This window comes from Manduca sexta, chromosome 14, assembly GCF_014839805.1.
Source record: "Manduca sexta isolate Smith_Timp_Sample1 chromosome 14, JHU_Msex_v1.0, whole genome shotgun sequence".
Lineage (NCBI taxonomy): Eukaryota > Metazoa > Arthropoda > Insecta > Lepidoptera > Sphingidae > Manduca > Manduca sexta.
In genome coordinates, this window is record NC_051128.1 from 1036479 (window position 1) to 1061022 (window position 24544).

Below are 24544 nucleotides of genomic sequence, written 5' to 3' on the forward strand. Positions count from 1 at the left end.
GTTTAAAATAATCCCTTCTTTATCTTAATGTAATTTAAATAATTACAGAATAATTGTGTATTTTATTGTTTTTGTTTATTTAATTACTGAACCATAAAATTATAATCTTAATCCTTTAATTATTAGCTAATTACAGGACAGTTATGTTTACAAGTTTTCTGTTACACCAATTAGGTATGTTTTATCTTTGCAAATATAATAAGTTTGTTTGTTTTATTTCACTAATTACAGACTTTATGCATTTATAGTTATGTCAATATTGTTTGGACAACTGGACAATTGTGAGAAAAAAATATTTTTTGGTAATTAACTGTGCTTTTGCTAATTACTTAACTGTATATTACAAAATTTAAAAAAAAAATATTTTCATATATTATTATATTGGTTTTCTAAATGCTACACATAAAACAAATATTTGTTACATTGCACTGCTATATAAATTTAGATGATATTTCACATGGACAAATTCCTGGAATGTATGCTAATGTTATTCTAGGAAAACCTTCTCAGGGGCAAAGTTGTGAACAAAAGCATGTCAAAAAAAAAATTTAGTTTTAAAAATAAATAACAGTGGATTTAGGAATCAAAAAAAGATTTGTTTAATAATGGTAATTCACACATTTTTACATACATAAATGAAATGCTTATGCATATGAAATATTTTTTTTTTACCAAACAGTATCCCTAATCAGTACTGGCAATTTTATAAAACTTGATAATGGTATCTAACTCATATTACTACTGCGTAAAAACCATACTCTGAATATCTAATATTCAGTTTTACCTTCAGCAAAAATATGTAATACATAAAATCTAGTTATAAAATAATATTACTTGTTATCTAACTGATATAAATGTGAGATAATTTTTTTTTTTGTTAGAAATAAATGCAGAAACAACTGTATGGATGAGGAAGGAATTTAGAACACTTGTAAACCATGTCTTGGTCATGTGTGCTAATTTTTATCCTAGTATTTTGCACCTATAGAAAATTAAGTTATTTAAATCTGATTTTTTAAATAGATGGTAATGACGTCTTAAAGTGTTTTACGGACTTTTTAGAGGGTAAGGCCTTTCACGCGGATAAAGCAGTGAGCGATACTTAGTTAAGTTACAAGTTATAGTTACGTACTTTTTAAAAAGTTTGGTAAACAAACCAACTAAAAAATACACAAAATAAATGTCGAATTTGATTAGTTAGTAAAACCTTAAGTGAACCGAAATGTGATTAATATAATAAAATAAGGAAAAAGGGTTCACCTCAAATGCAAATTTTCGATAAACTTGTCTGTTGTCAAATTGTCCAGCAAAACAAAGTCGGACACGCCGACTTCTGGTTGTGTCGCCATTTTATCACTTTAATATCCACAAACGTAACAAACAAAACCGGTCACACACTATTTAAAACAAATAAATTATACTTTTATAATTTATTGTCAACAAACCGTTAAAATTAAAATACCAAACAACACCACCTCTCCCACAAAGCATCTCATTTGAACTGACAGTTGAAACTTCAAACTTGAAACTCGAACATTAAAGTTGAACAGCAAAAAAAATCAAATGTCCAACAACTTGTCTTTAAAAAAATGTTGCCACATTGAACTATGTAACCTTGTTCTTGTCGAGGAAAAATAACTTATTTTATAATTGTAGCTAGAATATTAATTTCATGTAAAAATAAATTATGCAGTTAAAACAACATCAGTATATAACCTACAAACTCAGTAAAGAAACTTATTGAGAACAATCTCTAAAGGAATTTCGGAGGTATACATGAAGTCTACAAAATCCATACTATTTTTTTATAGGCAAGCCATGTAAACCAAGCCAAACCTAACCTCAGTAGGTAATAAAAAAGATCCGTATTTTTTTGCCACAAATACGACATTACAAACATTTTATTCCAATTTCACAGGAGGAGACAATGCAAAAAGCTTTATTTTCGATCATCAAACTTTAGGGTCTAGGAGGTTAAATTTTCTAAATAGACGAGTATACTATTATTTCTAAAATAATTTTGACCGCCTAATATCAAAAAATAAATATAAACTTATTTGTAAAATATGAAACATAAATCAAAGTAGGTACTAATGTACCTATCATATTACTTAGAATTTTATATCAATTTATTGGAATATATCAATTGAAATATTATTGCGTCCACGAAGCTATAAGCTTCTTGGTTTGGCCCATAATTTTCACTAGATCTATAAAATGTAGGTACAAAGAATACTCGGAAAAAATACGTAATTTTTTTTAATTCTAATATTTTTTTCGCGTCTCGGTTTTTTCATAATGTGTCAGAATGTCTAAGCGAGAGAGAATGATAAATGTTGCTATTTGCAGACTCCTACTTCGTTACTACGGATCAAAGCTTTTTTTAGATAAAATTTGGGTCACAAATGAAATGTGTGTAAATAATTGATTTTCATTATTATCTAATATTATGGAATTAAGAAATCGATGGCAGCGAAAGGATTTGATTTTCGAGATTAGTATAACTATTTGCGATAAACAAGTTTTATAATATTTAAGTGAGCAAAAGTATGTACGTGAATTGGAACGTACTTCAACCACCGCCATTTTCCTTGTTGTAGGTGCCTCAAATGTCATAATAATTTTAATTTCCTAAGAAAATTATTAATTTTCTTTAATTATTTAGTTTATTTATTGTATTAATTCAACCCGTTAACTTTGTATTTATGAGTTCTTATATTATTTATTAAATATAGTCTTGTGTCGCGGTGCTGTGTCATTGATGTTAGATGAGCATTCGTTTCAAGGATTCTCGATGTAGATTTTCAACAATAAGTGTCGTCCGCGTAAATGTTAGCGAGTGTCGTACGCCTACGTGAAGTTAATGCATTGATGTGATGATAATTCGTCGAATGGGAAGTGTTTGAGAGCAAAATTGATGGGACAATGAGCGAGTCGCCAGGCGTGGAGTGGTTGCCTGCGTACAGCCCAGGGCCGCCGCGCCACAGCCCCCTGGGCCCCATTCCGCGCTTCTTATACGAAGATGTGCAGCCGCTGGCGCTCCAGCAGGAGAACAACAACAAGGAGGAGCAGAAAGAGAACACGAATAAGATAAAACACGCAAAGCCTGCGTACAGGTGAGTGGTTTAGAGATGTAGCGCCGAGCGGTGACTAGGCGAAGGCGGCCGCAATTGGCGCCAGTGAATCACCGAGAGGTGACCCTCGCCAAGTGTTCACTGTTTGTGATATACATGTATAATGAGTATTGTTTTGCAACTTTTAGATGACTTATGGAGTGCATATGTTTTACATGTCGTTTTGAACGTGTAGATGGCTTTTAATGGTTAAATCCAGCATGTTACTACACTTTAACTACTATTTAAGGCTCTTACACTTTTATTCATTAACCAATGAACAATAAAAATATATTATTACTGATATAGGCTAAATATCCTATCTTAAAATCTTGTCAAGTGATATCTCCTCTTATATATGAAAATGCAATTTATAATATATATTTTTTTATCAGTAGTCCTACAGTAGGTTTATTATAATCAGATTATAATTGTCCAATCTTAAGCATTATAAAGTAGAATAAAGATACAAATATTTTCTAAGTTTTATATTTCTAACTGAGAAATATTTAGAGACTGAAGATCCAATTGGATTCTTCAATTTCGTAATATTTAAATTGACTTGAGTTATGATAACAAACATAGTACTATCTTTGCAGGAATTTGGAATATCATATTGTCATAAGTCTAATTATAAAGTATTATAGATTAGGATATACATTATCTATGTAAGGCATTCTTTGTGTTTATTATGAAATTTATAACACTATTATTAATTTATATTGTTTTATTTCTCCAGGCAATAGGGTTAGTCCCTTCATAAATCATTTAAAGAAAATAGTTTCAACACAATTTAATATTACATTCTTTGTTTAATTCTAAAAATGAATATTTATCACTTTCCTGTTTTGTGGTTTTAAATGTTTACTGTGGAAATGGCAATATTTAATGTAATTTTTCATTTTCCGCTTCAGAGTATTATCATAAGTTCATGTCTGCATCCCTGCTGGTGTAGGCACAACTTCTTCATAATAGACCTTTTTATTTCTTCACCAGCCTAACTTAGTTAAGACTTACAATTTAATAAGATTAGGTACATTATTTGACAATACTATAATATAATTGTCAGAAACCGCTGATATTCAATAGTAATAAAATGATAGTTTACTGAAGATTTTTATGAAATCAAATTTCACTAGCAATGAATAAAATGCCCTTTACCTAGATGTCTGGAAGTAGGTTATACATTTCTTGAAGGGACTAAATCTCACACCAGATAAGCTAGATACCTGCAAGTGACAATTATAGATTAGAAAAATATTGGCATTTTTATGGCATAATGCAACCCCATTATCAGTTTTTGTGCAGCATGAATCTGTCACTTTAACTGGGGCGATATCAGTGTTTAAAAGAAAAGAAACAAACTAAAAACTAGTGTTTTTTTAAACAGTTTCTCATTTTTACAAGACCTTGAAGTTTTATCCAAGTTTCAGTTATTTTGTTGAAATCCAACTATGCAACCACAATTATTTTAACATGTGGTTGTTTTGGACCATGTTGATAACTTATCAAGTGATCCCCTCAAATATTGTGTGGGTTGAAGTTTTAAAAAAATATTTACAAAGGTGTCAATTGTATAAATTATTTTCTTTCAACCATAGTATTGTGCAATTCAATTTCTATAAATTCAGCAATAATTTGATCCATTTATTTTTATGTTAAACACTTACTAAGCATTTATCATATTACAAACTGCGCCATATTATTGCACAATAATGAAGTATGATTTCTTGTTTCAGTAATATAATGTCAAAAACCTATTTAATTACTGTCTAGGAACTATTTTAATTTTGGGCTCATCTAATTCATGAATTATATTTTTACTTATACTGTGTACGGAATGAAAACGATAGGCAAGCATGTCTAATGGTAACACACACAGTGCTGACTTTGATAAGTCCTGTGTTATTGATACTAGGGCATGAAGGAGACTTCGGTTATAGAAACCCACATCAAGACACAAGTCCAATTCGATCATTGCTCCTCTGAAATTCTACAAACTCATTCTTTACTAAAATTTCACACCAGATGTCTGGAAAATTACCAACTGATTGTTAATTATTCACTCTGAAATACATATAACTGTCAGCAAACAATTTAACCGCATAGTGGGGGAGTTTTTGTCAGACAGTGTCATTACATTTACTTATTAAGAAAAAAACCAAGCAACAGAGGTAGTTAATCAATGACAGAAAAATAATTTCTTTCCTGTTATTGAGGGAAAAAAATATGGAATAGGACAGCGTAAACTCCCAATTCCCAACTGATTATCATAAGATTAACACGTCACACAAAGTATTATTTCAACTAAACTTTATTTGTACATGTCTATGGGCAAAATGTGGATACAAGTGTGAAATGCAGCTGAAAATGTTATACCATTTATTTAAACAATTTTGTAGTACACTTACAGACGTAATGTTCAAAATATGATGACCTTAGTTATCAGTAACCTTGGAAGATGAATTTATTACCACCCAACACAATTATGCATTAATAAATTATGAAATTAAATTATATATGAATATATTACCAATTTAATAAAGTTTGAAATGAATAGTTAATTAGTTTGTAGCCAATTCATCTGCATATAAAGTAGTATTATGTTGGATGACTCAAATCTTTTTCATTTAATAATGTAGAGGCCACCAGTAAATCTACAGATACTTTTACTTATACGTGAAGTTTCAAAAAGTATTCTATAGATTACGAAAGGTATATTAAAACATAACATACAGACTTACAGTTTCAGAAGGTCTGTTCCCATTTATAAAAAACGGCTCAAGGACCTCCCCATACTAGGCAGCAAATCATTATAGTATAGTAATTGCCTTTTAGATTACAATCAATTGCTAAAGAAACTATTCACTTTTCTACAGCAATGACACTCTTAATCTCATTATTAAATGGAAAGGCCCCTTATGATTTAGTGTGAAACAGTATAGAAATAGCCAAGGTGTATTGTTACCGATTATAGAGATGAGAGGTCTTAAAGACATCCTTCAAACTTATACTAAGCTGCGTCCTACGAGACGATTTAATTCAGGATAGATATAACACTTTTGATTGGTAGAAACTGCCAATAATATTAAGCGCGATTTTACTCTTAAAGTTCATACAGTGCCTCTTTCTTGGTGGCATATATAAATTGCATACGCGACACTACATCTGCTCTGAGGTTTCAAATTCTGGGTCGGGCAAATTGATATTGGGTTTTTCTTCTCAGTACCACTCTACGGTGAAAAGTTTTTGCCTAGTTGCACTCCTGTCTATATCTCTTCAGTGATGAATGTTTGTTTTTTATTTGTTCCTATAATGTGTAATATTATATATCTTGTTATTGTAAACAATGTTTGTTTTCAATATAAAACTCACGAAAGCTATGTGTTTGACAGTTACGCGAGCATGATAAGATTAGCAATCAGCAGCTCTCCCAACGGCAAGATGACTCTCAATGAGATATACACGTACATATGCAACGCCTTCGCCTATTACAAGGAGGCCGGCAAGGGGTGGATGGTGAGTATATATGTATCGACAAACTTATATACTATATTATAATTGTATACATACTGAGTTCAGACGCCATACTAAAATTCAAGTGTCGTAAGATAACTATAGAAGGCTTTTGCGTTAACTATTTGAAAGATACAAATATTGGTCTTAGTACGGAAATAGGATCTTTCTTTTTTAAACAAGGGCACGATAAAGTGACCTCACTGCAACTGATGGTAAGTGGAGTGGGGTCCAATAGAATGTCGACTGACGAGGGATGATTACTCCTCAGCAGTCGACAAATTATACCGCCCAGTTGAAACCAGCTGTACACAGGCTGATCTCGGATCTGCGACATCTCGTCTCTTAGTTCGCCACTGAGGCATAGTTCCGTACCATGATGTAAGAGAAACTCTCGTATCCTGTTGGAGGTGTATCAGTATCACGGTTAATACTAGCTCGTCTTTGTTTAACCAGTTTGCGTGTTGTGGCCAGACTCTGGATTTATCGTCCATACAGATCTTACTTCATGTTATATGCGCTTCTACAGCTGGATGACTACACTACTCGTGTGACTACTGACTAGCTCATCATAGTGTGAAATAAATGAAAGCTGTAGTATTATTTTTGTTGGACTTGTGGCGTTTATCTCTAGCAATATTGTCGTTATTCAGCTATATAAAAATGCCCTCGCAATATCTACCTATCTATGGTGTTATTACTTCTAATAGCAATATAATGTAGCATATCAAACAATCGGAAATAACGTTGTGACGCATTAGCAAGTATTATCGCGCATTAACTATCGCTGATCTGATCCCAGCAGATACTCGTTAATTGCATCATATTTTATACAATTCAGAACTTGTAAGCAACCAGCTTTTCTGATGGCAACCCAGGACTTAAATCACACGTGGTGCTCATTGCACTCGTCACTCTGTAAGGTCATATTAGATCGCAGCATCATCAGCTATAATAGGATGGCGACAGCTGAATATAGGCCTCCCAAAAAATATATGTCATAATGTATACTAATTATACTGCTTACAGCAGAATACAGCAGTGCCTACACAATGATGCTTGCCGGCAGAAATATACATCGCGGCGGTATGTACCAGCCGTAGAAATTTACCACCTAGTAATTATTGTGTTGTTTTACAGAATTCGATAAGGCACAACCTGTCGCTGAACAAGTGTTTCATGAAGGTGGCGCGGAGTAAAGACGACCCCGGCAAGGGCTCCTACTGGGCGATGGACAACAGCTACAAAATGGCGGAGGTCACGCCGCGCCGGCGCAGGAGTTTGCGGGTAAGTTTCCATATTTGGCAGTAACGAAAACTGCTTCAGGTTTATGGGAAATTGATTATAGATTTTGGAACGATGACATTTAGGAAGGAAAATTCTTTATTGTGATGAAGATGATTGAAAAGTTGGTTCGTATCAATAGTTTTTGCAATAAAAAGTAATTTATCCCTTAGTCCTAAGGTTTGGTATATTTGTGATGGTAATTCGTGATGCGTTGGTTCCAGATGGCACCGTACAGTCCGGAGTGCAGCTCGAACAGCAGCGGGGAGGCAGGCGCGGCGCTGGCGGGTGCGGAGGCGGCACCCACGCCTCCCGCCACGCCCACCACACCCACCACGCCCACGACCCCGACCTCGCCCACTGTGCTACAGGTCAAGGAGGAGCCGGTGGTCAAAGAGGAACCAGGTATGAAGTCTTAATAATATAATTTCAATACTCATAATTCATTCATTGTAAGTCAACTGGTTGGGAATTTTGTTACATTTTCCCTTGAACCCTCCATAGATACCCATCTCCTGACTATGTTGTCTCTCAGCCTAATTCCACGATAATTCGTTATGTTTAAATAAAAAATTAATGAAATGCATACATCTATCAATCATTAAAGTTTGAAAGACATCTCTGGTCATTCTTGTGTTTCGAAATTTTAAATGCTTTATACATAATTGTTTTCTTGGTTTCAGGGTCAAAACATACGGACGACGCACTGACGGCACTTATGAACGAAGAACTCATGGCTGATGTCGATATTATTAGAGGTCAGTGGTTATAATAATAATAATATCAGCCCTGTACTATATACTTGCCTACTGCTGAGCACGAGCCTCCTCTACTATTGAGAGGGATTAGGCCTTAGTCCACCACGCTGGCCTAATGCGGATTGGTAGACTTCACACACCTTCGAAATTCCTATAGAGCATCGTCTCAGATGTGCAGGTTTCCTCACGATGTTTTCCTTCACCGTTAAAGCGAACGATAAATTCACAAAGAATACACACATGATTTTTTTAGAAAAGTCAGAGGTGTGTGCCCTTGGGATTTGAACCTGCGGACATTCGTCTTGGCAGTCCGTTCCACACCCAACTAGGCTATCGCCGCTTAGATCAGTGGTTACACGTTTTTAATAAATTGAAAACGTACACTCTAAGACCTTATTCTAATAACAAGCGTCCGACACGCGCGGCGAGCGCTTGTCATCTGAACGGGGTTGTAGATCAAAGTACATCTGCTAATGTGGATGGTCGAGAGATATAAATTCCGTGGAGTATACGGTGGCGGTATATCCGGCAGGCGGCGCGGGGTCGTGGAGCGCGCGCGTGCGGCGCCACGTGTGCGGCGCGCGGGGCCACGCCGCGCTCACCGACGACTACGGCAACTTCCTCGTGCAGCGCCTCGACGACTGCGACTGCCCCGCCGACGACGACGACGAGCCGCCGCGCGCCGCGCCCGCGCCCGCGCCCTACTGGCACCACGACACATTATAACACCGCCAGCCGCACTGCTGACCGCCGGGCGCAGGCTTGTGTGGCTCGAGGGACATGTGTTCCCGAACGCGCCGGGAGAGATGATACCTGCACGCGTTCACGTCTCATGCGATGTTAATGTTTCATTTCGAGCGATTTTTTTTGAATCAATTTTAATGTCGACGCCATCTAGCGAGACTCGATGGAACGACTGTTACCAACTTGTATAAATGTGAATTGTTGAATTTTTCACGTTGACGATTTGGTCTACACGTTGGTTCCTTTTGAACCAACTTTCTATACTATTGCGGTTGTTGACAATTTGACAAACATTCGCCTCGGTTTTCCGACAGTGGTTTTGTTACTCAAGTGGAACTCGGCTCGAAACATATGACGAGAATCAATAACATATCTGCCAATATTATTAATACGTGGAAATCTATGATATAGGCTAGACGTAGACACCCTAGGGTGAAATATTCATTTGTTATACACAGGGTGATGCGAAATGTGGACGGACCGACAACTGATACGGGGTGTTACTTAAATAAAACCAGTAAAAACGACCATTGATAACCCAAATAGATCAATAAAAAAATTATTTATTAACCATATTATAGATTAAATATGCCTCCAAAAGTTAATAGTACAATACATGTTATGTCAATTGTTACGTTCTAGATCGAATCCGTCCACATTTGCCGCCACCCGTACATAGCGTAACAAACATAAGGACCACGGGCACAGCGCGGGACACGCGGTCGTGCGAGCGGGGTCGTGTGCCACTTTTAAAAACTACCCACATTGGTATAAAATCAAGGCCTTCATACTTAAAAATTGTTTTTAAGCTTTGTGTGCGGCCGCGCAACTATTTTTAGTAGAAATGCATAGTTCTTGCCTTGACATAGTGTTAAAACGAAAAGTGGCACACAGATACGTGCACACGGTATATTTAGAAAAGTAAAAAAAAAATATGATGCAGTATTTGGAGCCAGATTGGTGACGTACAGATCTCAGAATGACCAGTATATTATTAAAATTTAAATATATATTATATAACGCGACATATAATAAGTTATTATTAAGCTTAACGATTTGTTAATTTTAATTTTTACGGGGCGACGTCGAGTGGCGGTCGGGCGTGGATGTGGTCAAATAATTCGCAAAGTACAGACTTAAATTAGAATAAATAAATTATAGTCGGTAATGATTTCTTTTTTATGGCAGGCTTGGGAATAATTAGATTTTCTGATGGTAAGTGAACATGAGTTCATGAAACCTTTCGCAGCCAGAGCAACTGTGGCTTTGTTCTTGAACTATTAGGACGAAGAATAAGGATTGGCCAATGTCAAGAAACAGTAGTTGGTCGATATTTTTGGACAGCACTGCACTAACTATCAATTCTGGTGTAGAAGTGATATTCTTAAGTTTAGGTTAAAAATATTCTATGCAGGGTCATTTGACATTGTGTTACTAAATGCAACTAACTACTTGGAAGGCTTGAAAATAACACTTTACAATAAGTTACACAAACCATAGATGTAAATAAAAAATGTAGATATTGAACATAATAATATAAAAAGTAATTTTAATTTTATGCACACTAATGTCACGTGTACTACTCTAAGAATCGCAGAAATGTAGTGAAATACACTCACACATACAGAGTGGGGTTTTTGGTGAAAATATTCTTTATTCATGGATCACTTGGCACAATGTTAGCAAAGCTAAATACGAATATGTGGTGTCATTTACTAACGCAATGTCAAAATGACTATATTTCGTGAGAGTTATTTAATTTTCCACAGTGGACATTACCACCGGTTTCCACTCGACGCCGTCCGCAAATATGAGTTAGTTATTACGAATTTATAATTTAACGAGACGTAATGTAAATTTTCGCACTATATACGTAAACGTTGCTTTTATATAAATATAAATTAAATTGAAAAAAAAAAAAGTTTATCCAGGCCTACGTTTAGGTTCTGCTTGGCTAGATATTATATTATTTTATTAAGGTTATAATTTCGTGCCATATAAGTTTGGGTGCGATGGCATGCGTACAGTTAGGTGGTAACCCCCCCATATCTTATTGAGAATGTGTTCAGAAAGATAAACAATTTTTAGGAGTTGTATGTATACATATATAGATTTAGCGCGTGTATATACTAACGTACTATAGTGGAGATGTCTGCGTGGACGGTATGTAATGTCATTTATACATTTGTACGACGCCACAACGCTTGTAGTTGTAGTCGGGCGGTACTCGCGCGGGGTGCTTCACTACAGTCCTGTAGGCGCCAGCAGTGAGCGGCTGCTTTCTGTTATTGGTGTTGACGTTCTGTGAAGGAACGATTCATTTGGTATCTAATTTGTCACGATATGAGCTGATTGGAAAATAATTACGAACCTATATTTAGATCTTGAATTTTCTCACATTGAGAAAGTTCTGGAAAAAATCCTGAAATAGAATGAATATGTCGTGCGAGTACTGACTGCTGTTACGCCGTGGCTGGTGTGCCGCGGACGGGAACCGAACTGGCGTCTCGCGAGGGACGTTCCGTTCGACCAAACATCGGATATACTAAATTACATTCCTTTTTAGACGTGTTTATTTGTTTGTATGTATGTATTGTAGTATTTATAAGAAATCGCTTCGTTTGGTCCTACGCGGCTGGTTGTGGAACTGGTTAGAATATGTTGTTTGGAAAAATAAAATAATTACATAGAATATTGTGTAATATATATACGGTCCATTAAAAAAAAATAAGAAATTCATAAACAAATAATAATTAAACATATTAAAACTAGTTCCACACATCAACACTATATATAAATGTTCAAAATCACCAGAGAAACAAAAATATATTATATCAGTGTATAATTTTACCATCGAAAGTGAACATTTTATTATTTTCATGAGAGAATGACATCAGAATATAATGTATTAAATTTTATTTTAATAATTCTTACTGTTGAGTGGGATTTATATATTTTTTGTATAGCCGAAAACTTATTTTCATCTGTATTAATATGTATGTTTTTTTAGTATTTTTTTTAAGTATTTAAACAAATTAACATAATTATATTTCGTTTGTAACGTGGTGCATAACATAAGTTGCCATCTTTTATTCTTTTTATATTTTTTTCTGTGATAAAAGAAAAACTTTATTTTTTTGGAAAATGACAATGGATACGATATGTACTTCATATATATTTTTTTCTTGGACGTGTCAAATATTTAACGGTTTTAACGGGTTGACAGAATGATGAACTAGGGTTGGCAATATTGGGAACTGTTCAACAATTTACGCACGCTTCACGTACCTTTCCTGACCTAAGGAAACGAATGGGCATACCAAATATATCAGCAGCCCTAGAATGTGGATTACAAACACGACACAATGGTCCATGTCGTTTAACCGTTGATTGTGATAGGTTGAGAGACTGGCGCGTGAATCACGTGCTAGTGTGTCGACCAATCAGAATGTAACGACACGGCCTGTCGTCTCGTGTTTTTTGCAACATTCAAAGGAGGCAAAGCGGTCTGATATCACACCGTCTTGATCTGTGTTGGCCAGTTATACCTTTTAATTTTCTCAAAATACGGGATGGTGTGGCAAATTACCTGAATTATGAGTTCATGATAATGTGTTGAAATAGTCATTTGGATGTACGTGGTCAATTTAGAAACAAAGTTCCTGATATTATCGACTTACATACTTAAATGCGATGCGACGCTGCCAATATTATTATGACAGGTTTGTTCAATATATTGAACTGAACGTCATAATGCTGTTGGCTTACACGCACCGAATTGTATTCAGAGTTTTTGATAAATGTACACTGGATAATTTTTATATGTATATATTGTGAATAGTTGCAGTGATCTATTTGACACGTCCGCTTGCGTCAGTGTGGACTAATTTGACTGCGTGGCGTTTCACCAATCCGAGTATGGTGGGAAAATTTGCTTGGAACGATGAAAACTGATAATTTAGTTAAAGAAAAATACTTTGCTTTTAATTATTTCCAATTGGCTGATTGTGCAATATTTATTTTATCGTAAATAGTAGTAAGATTTTACGTAATCCAAATTTACGGCCAACATGAGCCAAGATACATTGCAAAATTTTGGATCTAAGAGGGCAAGAGACAACCTTATAATGATAACAAAATAGTTATCCCTGGATATTATTATTCATTGGATATTTATTATTAAATTTCCGAATCAACACGATTCTACGCGCCAAAGGCTAATAAAAGTGGAGTATTTCCGGTTTTTGTATGGAAGTGATTGGTGCATTATGTTGTCAGTATTATCTACTCATATAACTATTTATTAGACTGACATCAAGTACTGTTGCTCCAAACGAGAGAACTATTTAAATATATTATGCTGGATGTTTCAGGTAGGTTTAAGGTAGGTTGTCTCTTATGCAGTAATAAGTTATCGCGCGATTTAATCACCACAGTTCTGCTGAATATTGTATGGGCCAATTTGATTTACGAACGCTTAGAGTTAGAAGTCAGTTCCCTGCTACAATGGGGTCGGTGAAACGCCCGCGGCTCGCTCAGTGTATAACCAAGACATAACGTGTAACATAATCTTAAGTTGTTTCGGTTTACTCACTCCGCCTACGATGATATTACGCGGCGCAACGGAAATCAAATATTTTATATGAACTGTAATCGAGTTAGCCGTTTACTTTAAGTGTAGGATGTTCTACCTCTAAACAAATTATAGTTGATGTACAATATAAACTTTTAACATATACCATGCATTTTATTTTTAAATATCACTGAATTTTCATATTACTTTTTATTCTAGGTGTTTGGGAAAACTATTAGACCTCCGATAGTTGGTAATGTGTGGATTGTATATACTACTCACCTGCACTCGCAGCACTGCACCTGGGTACCCAGTACTGATGAATGGTCATAGGATGCTGGCTACTGTTCAGGACAGCACCGCACTATCACTGGTCGTCCTTCTTCGATTTGAGATATTTTTTTAATATAAGACACAGCGGGCACCAAAATACGTTGCGTTCGAGACCGTTACTTGAATTGAATAGGAAGTACGTAACGCGCGTTCGAGGGGGCAGCACTTGTCGCTGCTTAAGGTGCGATCGGATTTTGTGGTAGATACAGATCCATTCGTTTCATTAGAAATATCTTAATCGCATAATTGTGCTAGCATATTGAATTTTATACAAGTATGGAAAACTAGGCATTTATAGTGTATAGTACAAAGCCACTCAAAATTGAATTAATTAGCTACAAAATGAGTCAGATGATCGGTTAGGGTTGCACAAAATAAAACACACGACATTGGAAATATCAACAACTTTAATGATTGAATATATACAAGAACAATATAGATACAAGTGTTTAACAATAATTTGTAGACACCGCGCCTTCGGCTCGCGGCTCGGCCCAGTATAAATACTCGAGATGTCCCTCCGTACTGACGATGCACTGGCATTTCACTTATTGCAGTTCAAGCAATTTATATCTGTCTAAACAACTATAATTAATGATATTAATCACTAGTTACTGGACTATTTTAATTTGTTAGAGGCACGTTGGCAACAGCTGAAGGCAAGCCCTAAGCATTTTGCTAATAATATATTTCTCTATGATTCCTAACATAGTGATATATTTTGCTATACATATTGAAGAAAATATATAAAATTATTAAATTCTATAAATATATTCTTCCCTAACTAAAGCTCACTCACTGCGGTGCCAGTACGAGAAGGCATCTGTTTCAATTCAAAAGCAAACATCTAGTGCTGTTACAAATAAATCGATTAAACAAATCATTTCTTTTTATCGATACGTTACAAGCTATTGGGGATACTTTATTCGCTATTCTCGTAATTTTATCGATATCTTCTAGCATAATTTTATGAGTAATTTTAATATATACGAGGGAAAAAATATGAGTGATATCTAATTTAAACTGTAAATATGAATTTGTATTGACCCTATTATATCGATAACATTTTTTTGCACACGTACCACTGTATATCGAATTCGTTGTGTTTAATGTCGAACTAAAACTACGAAGCGATCCAATAAAAACTAATCAAAAACTAGTTTCACACTAAATACATCAGGTGAGAAGTGTACTTTTCGATATTATAAAATGTACAAAAATGATGCAAGGCCCGACAATTGCACAAGATAAATGATAAACTTACGCACCAAATGATATTTTTATCGATACACGAATTTAAGCAAAATATATGTTATTGTCTTATTATGAAGTGTTGCTGGTATATCACTAAATAAAAAGAAAAAAAAACACTCATCACAAAATGAATTTACTAAAAATAATTAAACCAATTGATTGATTATAAGATATCGATACAGTCTTAAGATTTCTATCGCTGTAATTTTTGATTCATTTACTAATGATAATTATTAGAACTAAAACGCGAAATCTACACATTAGATTTATAGTAAAACCAAAAGGCGAACAAAAAAAATGAAATTATTGTTACAAAGCTAGAATACTACAGTCAATGTTATAAAATAAAATTGTATAGATTATTTTTCAATAAAACTTGCAATGTCAACAAACATCAACTACGGTTTTAGAACATTTAGATCTTCATGTTATACCTTAAAATTGTCAAATATCAGATCGCTTGCTTTCATTATTCGCAAGTTATATTGAAAAATACTGTACTTAATAATTTAAAGAGCACGCGGTATCTGTCAACCGCGCAACATAGAACATAGAAATATAATAAATTCACAGCCCTAGCGACACCACAGCGCACCCGCCCGATTGACGATCCACAACATATTTACAAACGTTACGCGGACTATCGACAATAACTTGACGCTTCGACAATCTTGTTACCGCGTATACCACAGCACTAATGACCAATAGCGCAACAGTATAAAGGTAAATATAAACAAACAGACTGTTAATTTGTTCGCGTATAACGACCGAATGAAGTTCATTAAACATATGCCTAAAAGTATGGCGAATTAAAAAAATTGCGAAGACTGAAAATTTCGTGTCCAAAAATGCCGAGACGCCAATGTAATAACGACAGACTGTGCAAAGTAACACAATACAGTTTTCAACTTCTAATACCATGAGAACAATTTGGCAAAAAATATCGAAAAACAATTACAGTCACAAACTGTTGTCAATATACTTTAGGTTACAGAAAATATAAAAATACAATATTTTTCATAACAACATAACCAAGCGGTGTCGGCTGCATACCTAAAATTAAACTATCGATACATTTCAAAAGTTAAGCACTATTATTTCCGCACGTAGCCAAAACACGAATACCTTGTTTCGGATGTTGCCAGATCAATTTTTAATCACTTCATGCCAGTTTTAGGCAAAATAATTTACAATACAATTGTCGATATTAAACCGAATAGCAAGTGATAGAACCATAATTTTCACGCAGCATTTAGCTATTAATTTAATATTGTCTTATGAAGTTATGATTATAAAGTAGTTATTGCTTGGGAGTTACATCGTTTTTTAGGTAATATAAGGCAATAGTTGAAAGAATGTTGGGCGTTCTCGACTGATGTAGAAAACGCCGGATTCTTTAAGTCTATGAAAATCTGAATGATAGTATCTGTCTAATTATGTTCTCATAGAGTATGGTAAACCAAATAAAGCTACCTTATGGGGTAAACGTATGAGTCAGTATGTACCGAGCGTTCGCCTCGCGAGGCAGCCTCATTTGATCCAAGCCTCAATTCTGTTTGGCAGTATTATGACACAATCTTAATAAATAAGAATGCGCTATATTGTAAAATAGGTGTTGTGAATATTTAGGAATCCGAAATAGGAAATCAGGTCCAAAATTCAATTTCACAATTTATCGATTCCTGAAGGCCCTGCCATCGAATTGAGACCATACCCTGAGTGGATGTCTACGCAGTACCTCCATCTCTAGTTATGTACAATGTGTAAGCGAGTCCCCTGGCGGTGTTCAGAGCGAGTCTCGATGCCACACCCAGGTGCGCTTGGTGTGGTCGAACCGATGCGCGAGCCACTGCGCCTGCAGCAGCTCCAGCCGATCCTGGCTCAGGTAGAGTGGCTTGCCGCGTCTGGAACGTATGTTAATTATTGTTAAATCTATTTTCTTTATTCAAAAGATTTACTTATATCAATATATAAGCTACTTATATTACGAACAATAGATCTAATAACGGACTAGAGGAAATAAAAAGTTCAATAAAATCAGATACGAAATATATAATTTTATCCAAGCAGAGCAAATTCAAGTATATATTTAAAAGAGTAGATAAATAATAGTACAAATTGAATATGACATAACATTGGTTTGTCTTTCGGCAAGGGATCCACATGATGCGGTTAGATAAATTTATATAACCGCAGTATTCAATACCATCCAAATAGCTTTGTTTCGATCCATTGCAAAACGACCAGATTTATCAATGCCCTTAAATGATTTATAATAGGAATAGTGAAGAGTGTACTGTGTACTGACTTGAGGTCGCGGTCCTCCTCGTCGTAGTCGTCGAGGTAGAGCGAGCCCCAGAGACAGGCGCGGCGGCCGCGGATCACGATGATGTACGTCGACGTCACCACCAGGAATATGCCCGTGCCGCCGCCGCACTCCATCGCATGCTGCAATACAGTTTGTCAGTTATGCGTTTGTTTATATACAAGTGTATTTTATATCGATATTGTCGTTTGCATTATAATCGATAACATGTGGCAACAGTTTCACTTGAGGTATTATTTTACAAAAAAGTACCAACATTATTATGAGACTCCTATTCCTACACCAAATAATACAAAATGACATAAAATAATATTGTGGTATCGACACGTTCATAGGTGGGATATATTTTATCGATACTTTACTTTGATTTTGATTGATACATATTCAAACTGGCGACAGAGCCCATCATTAGACAAGTTATTATGTGTTCCGTGCTGACCTGCACGGCCTCGGCGACCTGATGCCGGCGGCAGCAGGGCTGCTGAGAACAGACGAGCGTGCCGCACAGCAGGCACACGGAGGCCTCCTTGGGCACGGCGCCGCACTGCAGACACACGCGCTCGTGGTAGTAGGTGAAGACGCGGTCGTACTCGCGCGGCAGCGCCAGCAGGCGCGGCGCCGCCCACGCCACGTGCAGCGCGCGCAGCAGGCGCCGCACCACGAGCTGGCCGCGCGCCGCCGCGCCGCCCAGCTGCCGCGCCCACGCCCGCGCCGCCGCCTCCGCGCCCGCCGGCAGCGCGCGCCACGCCGACCACTCCGACCACTCCATGCCCTCCGTCACCAGCTCCAGGTAGTAGCACAGCCGCACGAACTCCTGCCGCGGCGTCGCCACCTCCGGCAGCTCGCACCCGTACAGGTGGTGCCGCACCAGCGCCGCTATGCGCACGAACGGCAACAACAACTCTTGCAGCTGGAATTCATTTGCAATTAACTCTCATTTCATTCCGAAAATATGTATTAATGGCGCCATCTATACAAAGAATACGATAACTTTACGCGATTTAATACACTACTTACTACACTCTATTATCTGCCATTTAAAGTCACAATTAAACATGCAAGTATTCTTTTAACTGGTGCAGACTTTGGAAGGATTATTTGAAAAAGTCGATCTCCCGCCACCGCGTTTGCTGACTAAAAGAATATTTGTAGTTATCTTCGGTGTCGTGCGTACCTCCCTCTCCATCTGCAGTATGTCGGGTTGGTGGTGGTCCGGCAGTGTGGTCGGGCGGGCCGTCCTCGGTGAAGAGCTCGGAGCCGGCGAGCGCGCCGAGGAGCAGGCGCGCGGCGTGGCGCAACCCCGCGGGCTCCGCCTCGCGCCCCGCGCCCGCCAGCGCCGCGCGACCCTCCGCGCTCGTGTTGGCGAGGAACTGGCACACGATCTGGTAATAGCACAGCGCGTACAACTGACGCACTATGCACGTAAAGTCCTCTGGAAAATATAGAAACACGTCATGTGCGAGTTCCATGCCATATATAAAATCAAATACTTAATTGGAATGCAAATGGGCAAGCACATTATGCAACCCACTAGACTAGCGGACCCATTCAATGTATTTTATATAAATAATTATAACTATGTAGATTTTAATACTGGCCATATTTGAATGTTGCATTTTCTAGACTTTATAATAATACATACGCATATCGAGATATGGCGGATCCGGCGGTGCGAGTAGCAGGAAGTGCATGAGCAGCGCCAGTGGGTCCGCAGCAGCAGCGGCACGGGGCGCGCGCTGGCGGGCGGCGCCGGCACCAGCGGCGTGGCGCTGCTGCCGAGGGCGGCGGCCGGCACGGGGGCCAGCAGGCGCCAGGCCTCGCTGGCCCCGAGCTTGGCGCCGGCGGCCCGCAGCACGCGCGAGTGTGCGCCCGCCACCACCAGCAGCGGCACGATGCAGTCGTTGCGCGGCTTGTAGCGCGGTGCGGCGGTGGTCTGCAGCGTGCCGCCGCGCTGCACCAGCTCGCACTCCAGGTTGGTGCGCACGAGTGACGCCACGAATGTGAAGATCCCGGCCGGTGAGGAGCCATAGCGTTGTTTTAACTTGCCGCCCGCCGTGGCCGTCATGTCCTCCATGGATTTACCCATCGCTTCCGATAGATTGCTTTGCTCCTGCGAACATTATTATCGTTATAGTAATATTTATTCGATTTAAGCATTTATATTCCATACAAGATAACTGTAATAGAATAGAGCGTATCAAAAAAGCTCAATATTATTAGCATAAAACATTTAACAGAAGAAATTAAATTCAACCCACAACCTCAAAAGAAAACGATTTTAATTATTATGGAATTTAATATATTTTCTATATTCGGTTACTGAGTATCGACTTACAGGTTCTGGATGTAGCGTGTCGAGCATCTCCTGTATGGCGGCGGCGCGCTGATCGTGGTGGTTCTGATGGTCCGGCGTGGAGGGCGCGGGCGGCGGCCGGGCGGGGCGCGGCCGCGGCGCCAGCGGCAGCACGGTGTTGGCGAGCTGGCGGCACAGCGGGCACAGGAACTCGCCGCGGTCCACGTGCAGGTTGTGCGGCCGCTGCGGCGCCTGCAGCGCGCGCAGGTACGCGGCTAGGCAGCGCAGGTGCAGGTGATGGCCGCACGACTGCACGTGTACGCCGCCCTCCCAACCCACGTTCACGCTCAACAGCCACGACTCCTGCACACAAATGTATCGATAAATACATTATATCTATATATGAAATTATCGATGAGGAATATGAATTATCGATATTGCAATTTTAAATACACAGTAAAGTACGACAACAATAACATTGCGAACATCGCATATTGGGTTTCCATGGTTGGTGGGTGAATGTGGACACGTCCAGTGTATGGTACCTTATCGAAGTGTTGGTGCAGGTCGTCGTGCAGGCGGTAGTGGTGCGCGGCGGCGGTGGTGTCGGCCTGCGCGTGGAGGCGCGCGCGCTCGTTCTCGCTGAGGGCGAGCCGAGCACCGCCACTGTCCGCGCGCCGCCGGTGCCCCAGCACCGATGTCGACTGCGAACAAATACATTAGTATTACTATTATACACTGATACGGATTTTTGTTTTCACTCCTAATATTGGGTTTTATACATCGTCGAACGCATTCATGCAAAAACTATTTGTGTTCGTAATGTAGACTTTTACGAGTAGCTTCGATAGTCGATCCACAGTCTGTTACACTACGAATTTTAAAACTCCTTTAAAATAATATATTTATAATAATAGTCATGTTTTTCTCATACCTGTAGTAAAACGACAAGTCCCACGGGATCCGAGGGAGTACTGGGCGTGGTGGTGTTGCAGATGACGCAGTCGTAGTCCCGCTCGGGCGCCTCGTCCTCCCACTGCATGGAGGCCGCCTCGCCCGCCTCCGCCTCCATGGCCGAGAGGAACTGTTGCTGCCGGCGCGCGAACTCGCGCATGACTTGTTGTTGTCGCTCGCGCGCGCGCGACCGCTCCTCTTTCTCGCGACGTTCCCTGTTAATGATAGTGAAATACATGTAATGAGTATGTGGTGTTCCGTCGTGCAGTGCAGCGGAGCGAGTGGCCCGCACCTGGCGCGCTGCTCGGCCTGGCGCTCGCGCTGGTGCGGCCACAGCTGCGCCCGCAGCGCGCGCACGGCGCCGGCGCAGCGCGCGTCCAGCGCCGCCAGCCGCCGCAGCACGCCGCCCACCGCCGCCGCGCCCTCGCCTGCACCACCCAACAACGTCAATTTTACATTTACCCATCCGCCATCACCATCATTATGAAAAAAGTAATATAATAAATAGGCCATGGTAAAATATATAATTTTACAATCATTTAGAACAATTATCAAAACGTTAACATCGATAAAACTCTAATAACTCACCAATAACTTCCTCATTGGGCGGCGCCGGTTCCTCCAATGAGAAGGAGTCGAGCCGGCCGGAGAGTTGCGAGTGCAATTTCAGCAGCAGAGATATTATTGACTCGTTCACCGGGATCGAGTCCGGCTCGGTCTGGCTGTGCATTTGTACCTGGGTGTGAAACGTATTTAAATTAACTCGTGGATGATAAATTACCATACCAAGATAATCGATGGTATTTAGACTTGTAACATAATAAAGTAAAAACCAGTTATAAATACATTATTTATAACAACTAAATGGTAAGGTCTCGACAAACATTAACGTTCTCAACAATGATCGGATAAACATTTAAATTATACGGTCCATCCAACGTCATTACAACCGGTGGTTACTGTAATATGTTTATCGCATGAGTCCGTGATGTGTGTACCGTGGCGATCTGGTTGCTGGTGGAGGGCTGGTCGGGCGGGAGGGAGTGCGGCGGCGCGGGCAGCGCGGGCGCGCGGCGCGGCGACTGCGCGCGCAGCGACACGCTCCACTCCGCGCCCTCCAGCATGCTCATGTCGTCTGCAACAAACATGTTTACATGTTTCTCTATTGTATTATGCATTATGTGATACGTAGTAATTCATAGTAGTTGCTTGTCAAATGAGTTGTTGTGTTTTCGATAGTAACTAAAAACGCTATGACGGTGATAACTAATCATCAAGACACACTAGCATGACGAGGTAAGTAAACTTTTAAGAATCTCATTAAATTTGTTATAGCAATATCTATAGACAAGGGCGCCCTAATAACTATTAGGGTAGAACCAGTTATGTACGAACCGTATTCGATCGGCACCGGCGGCATGTCCCGCAGCGCGAGGGTCATCTCGGTGTCCACGTCGATGGACTGTAGCACTAGCGCTTGACTCTCGCCCATACCGCTCTGCAATAAACACATTTATATTGGATCGAAAAATGTTATCGATACATAGAAAGATATTGTAACGAAATATAAATATCTATTAAACAAATTTTAATCGATATTTCGCTAAGTGAGTGAATGAAGAACTTTAATATCGACTATAATTTTGATACTGATAACTGATGCTAATACGATAACTTAAGTTAAAAATAAGTTTCCAATACAAGAGTCATATTCTAAAGGGCTAAGCTACATAAAGCTATGAATGTGTTTACCTCTAGAGCGCGCATCGGTCGACCATCCCCTCCTGCGTCGGATTGATCGTCTTGAATTGAATCTCCTCTCACGACCTGATATAATCAGATAAAGATAAACATATGTCTGAAATTCTCTATTTTATGGTAGTTATTCGTGGGTGATAATTTCAGACATATTATAGACTTAGGTAATTTTTTAGAAATTGGTGGGATTGGGATAAGCTCCAGAAAGTTAGCACTTATTCTGTGTATATTATATAGTTGACAAATAATTTCAACATTATCTTTACATGAAACAGTTAACTTTTCATCTCGAAACTTACGTGGGTGAGATTTGTGTAAAAATGAATAACAAATTACCTGCATCGGCATCGGTAGTGAAAGCGCCGTGATGGTAGAAGAGTTAGTGATGGATGGTAGTCTCGTCGTGTCTGGCTCGGATGGCTCCCATTCTGTGTCACCTTTGGAATCATTTTTTTCTATTAAGAATATTTGTATTAAAGTTGTCAACTTTTTGTTTTTATTTGCCGGATGTTAAAGAAAAGAGCAACAAGCAAGTGAAATTTATTATAAGTTATCTATTATATAAAATGGAGAGAAAAACTGACACTGTTTTTGATTAAGCATAATCTTTATAATATTCGTAAATATTTATTATATAATATTATGTGTTGGATATTTGAAAAGTATGATATTTATGTATTTTAATTAAGAAGCGACTAATGGAAGTCAGTAGACGTACTGTCGGAGTGGTCCGGCGGTCGGTATCGGTGCGCGTGCGCGGTGGTGCGCGGGGCGGTCGGCGTGGTGCGGGCGCGGCGCGCGCGCGGCACCGACGCCACGTGCGCGCACGCCGCCGCGCACAGCGCCCCGCCCGCGCCTGCGCCCGCCCCGCCCCGCCCCGCCCGCCCCGCCCGCGAACGCGCCCAGCAGCGGCACGCCCGATATCACCGCGTCGCCGCACGCGCCGCGCCGCCCGCCTGCCACCAGCGCCTCGCACTGCCACACCCGACAACAAATCATTATGTACATTGCCTGCTTTATATTCAAAATATGATTCACATGTCAGTACGATGTGGTTAATAACTCTTACACAAAATGTTAACAAAGAAACTAAATTCGACAATAATTAAATCGATATTTTTCTTAGTATTATACTCAATAAAAAAAAATTGTGTTCATTAAAATAATTCTACACATTTTATTGTTTAACAACTAGTTATTGTAAAACTATGTTTGACACGCGGTAGGCACATGCGCGTGAACACACCTGTCCGTGCGGCTCGGTGTCCTCGTGCAGCGCGGCGGCGCAGTGCAGCAGGTAGACGGCGAGCGCGAGCACGTGGTCGGGCGGCGTGCGCGGCGGCGGCGTCGGGCGCGCGCGGTGCACGGCGCGGTGCAGCACGGCCAGCAGCGCGCCGTGCAGCACGCCGACACGCACAGCGCGCGCGGGTCGCCCGCGCCACCCGCGCCCGCGCCCGGCGCCGCCGCCACGCGCAGCGGCGGCCACAGCGTGCCCGGCGTGCCCGACCTGCTGGCCGCTCCCGCCTTCGCTGCAGTTCTTCTGCTTCGCGCACGCTATATCACACAAACATACACTTATGACAACTATAATATAAATTAAATAAACGCCGTTGTCTTTCTGTTAAAAAATAATTAAAC

The 24544-nt window shown here is 39.3% G+C and overlaps 3 protein-coding genes across 3 annotated transcripts in view; 1 reads left to right on the plus strand and 2 right to left on the minus strand.

Annotated features, from left to right (window-relative positions):
- The window catches only part of LOC115442915 (unconventional myosin ID), a 57758-nt gene extending 56253 nt beyond the window's left edge, over positions 1-1505 (minus strand). The window contains exon 1 of the mRNA XM_030168123.2: positions 1261-1505. Within this exon, the coding sequence (XP_030023983.2) occupies positions 1261-1349 (89 nt within the window). The 5' untranslated portion in view covers positions 1350-1505. The remainder of the gene's footprint in view (positions 1-1260) is intronic.
- Positions 1506-2577: 1072 nt separating this feature from the next.
- Positions 2578-14153, plus strand: LOC115442914 (forkhead box protein L3). Its single transcript, XM_030168122.2, has 6 exons — positions 2578-3116; positions 6509-6632; positions 7770-7916; positions 8138-8318; positions 8597-8671; positions 9204-14153. Exons 1-6 carry the CDS (start codon positions 2926-2928, stop codon positions 9395-9397), a joined length of 912 nt encoding a protein of 303 aa, XP_030023982.2. The 5' UTR covers positions 2578-2925; the 3' UTR covers positions 9398-14153.
- Positions 14154-16192: 2039 nt separating this feature from the next.
- LOC115442916 (E3 ubiquitin-protein ligase Ubr3) lies at positions 16193-23702 on the minus strand (the record flags this gene model as incomplete). The annotated part of the gene is given in 15 exon segments (XM_037438468.1): positions 16193-17479; positions 17884-18023; positions 18341-18811; positions 19076-19315; positions 19544-20011; positions 20237-20557; positions 20740-20898; positions 21129-21363; positions 21441-21576; positions 21737-21884; positions 22147-22283; positions 22544-22646; positions 22901-22975; positions 23243-23343; positions 23625-23702. Coding segments are annotated over 14 exon segments (2763 nt in total). The 3' UTR covers positions 16193-17361.
- Between the last annotated feature and the right edge of the window lie 842 nt (positions 23703-24544).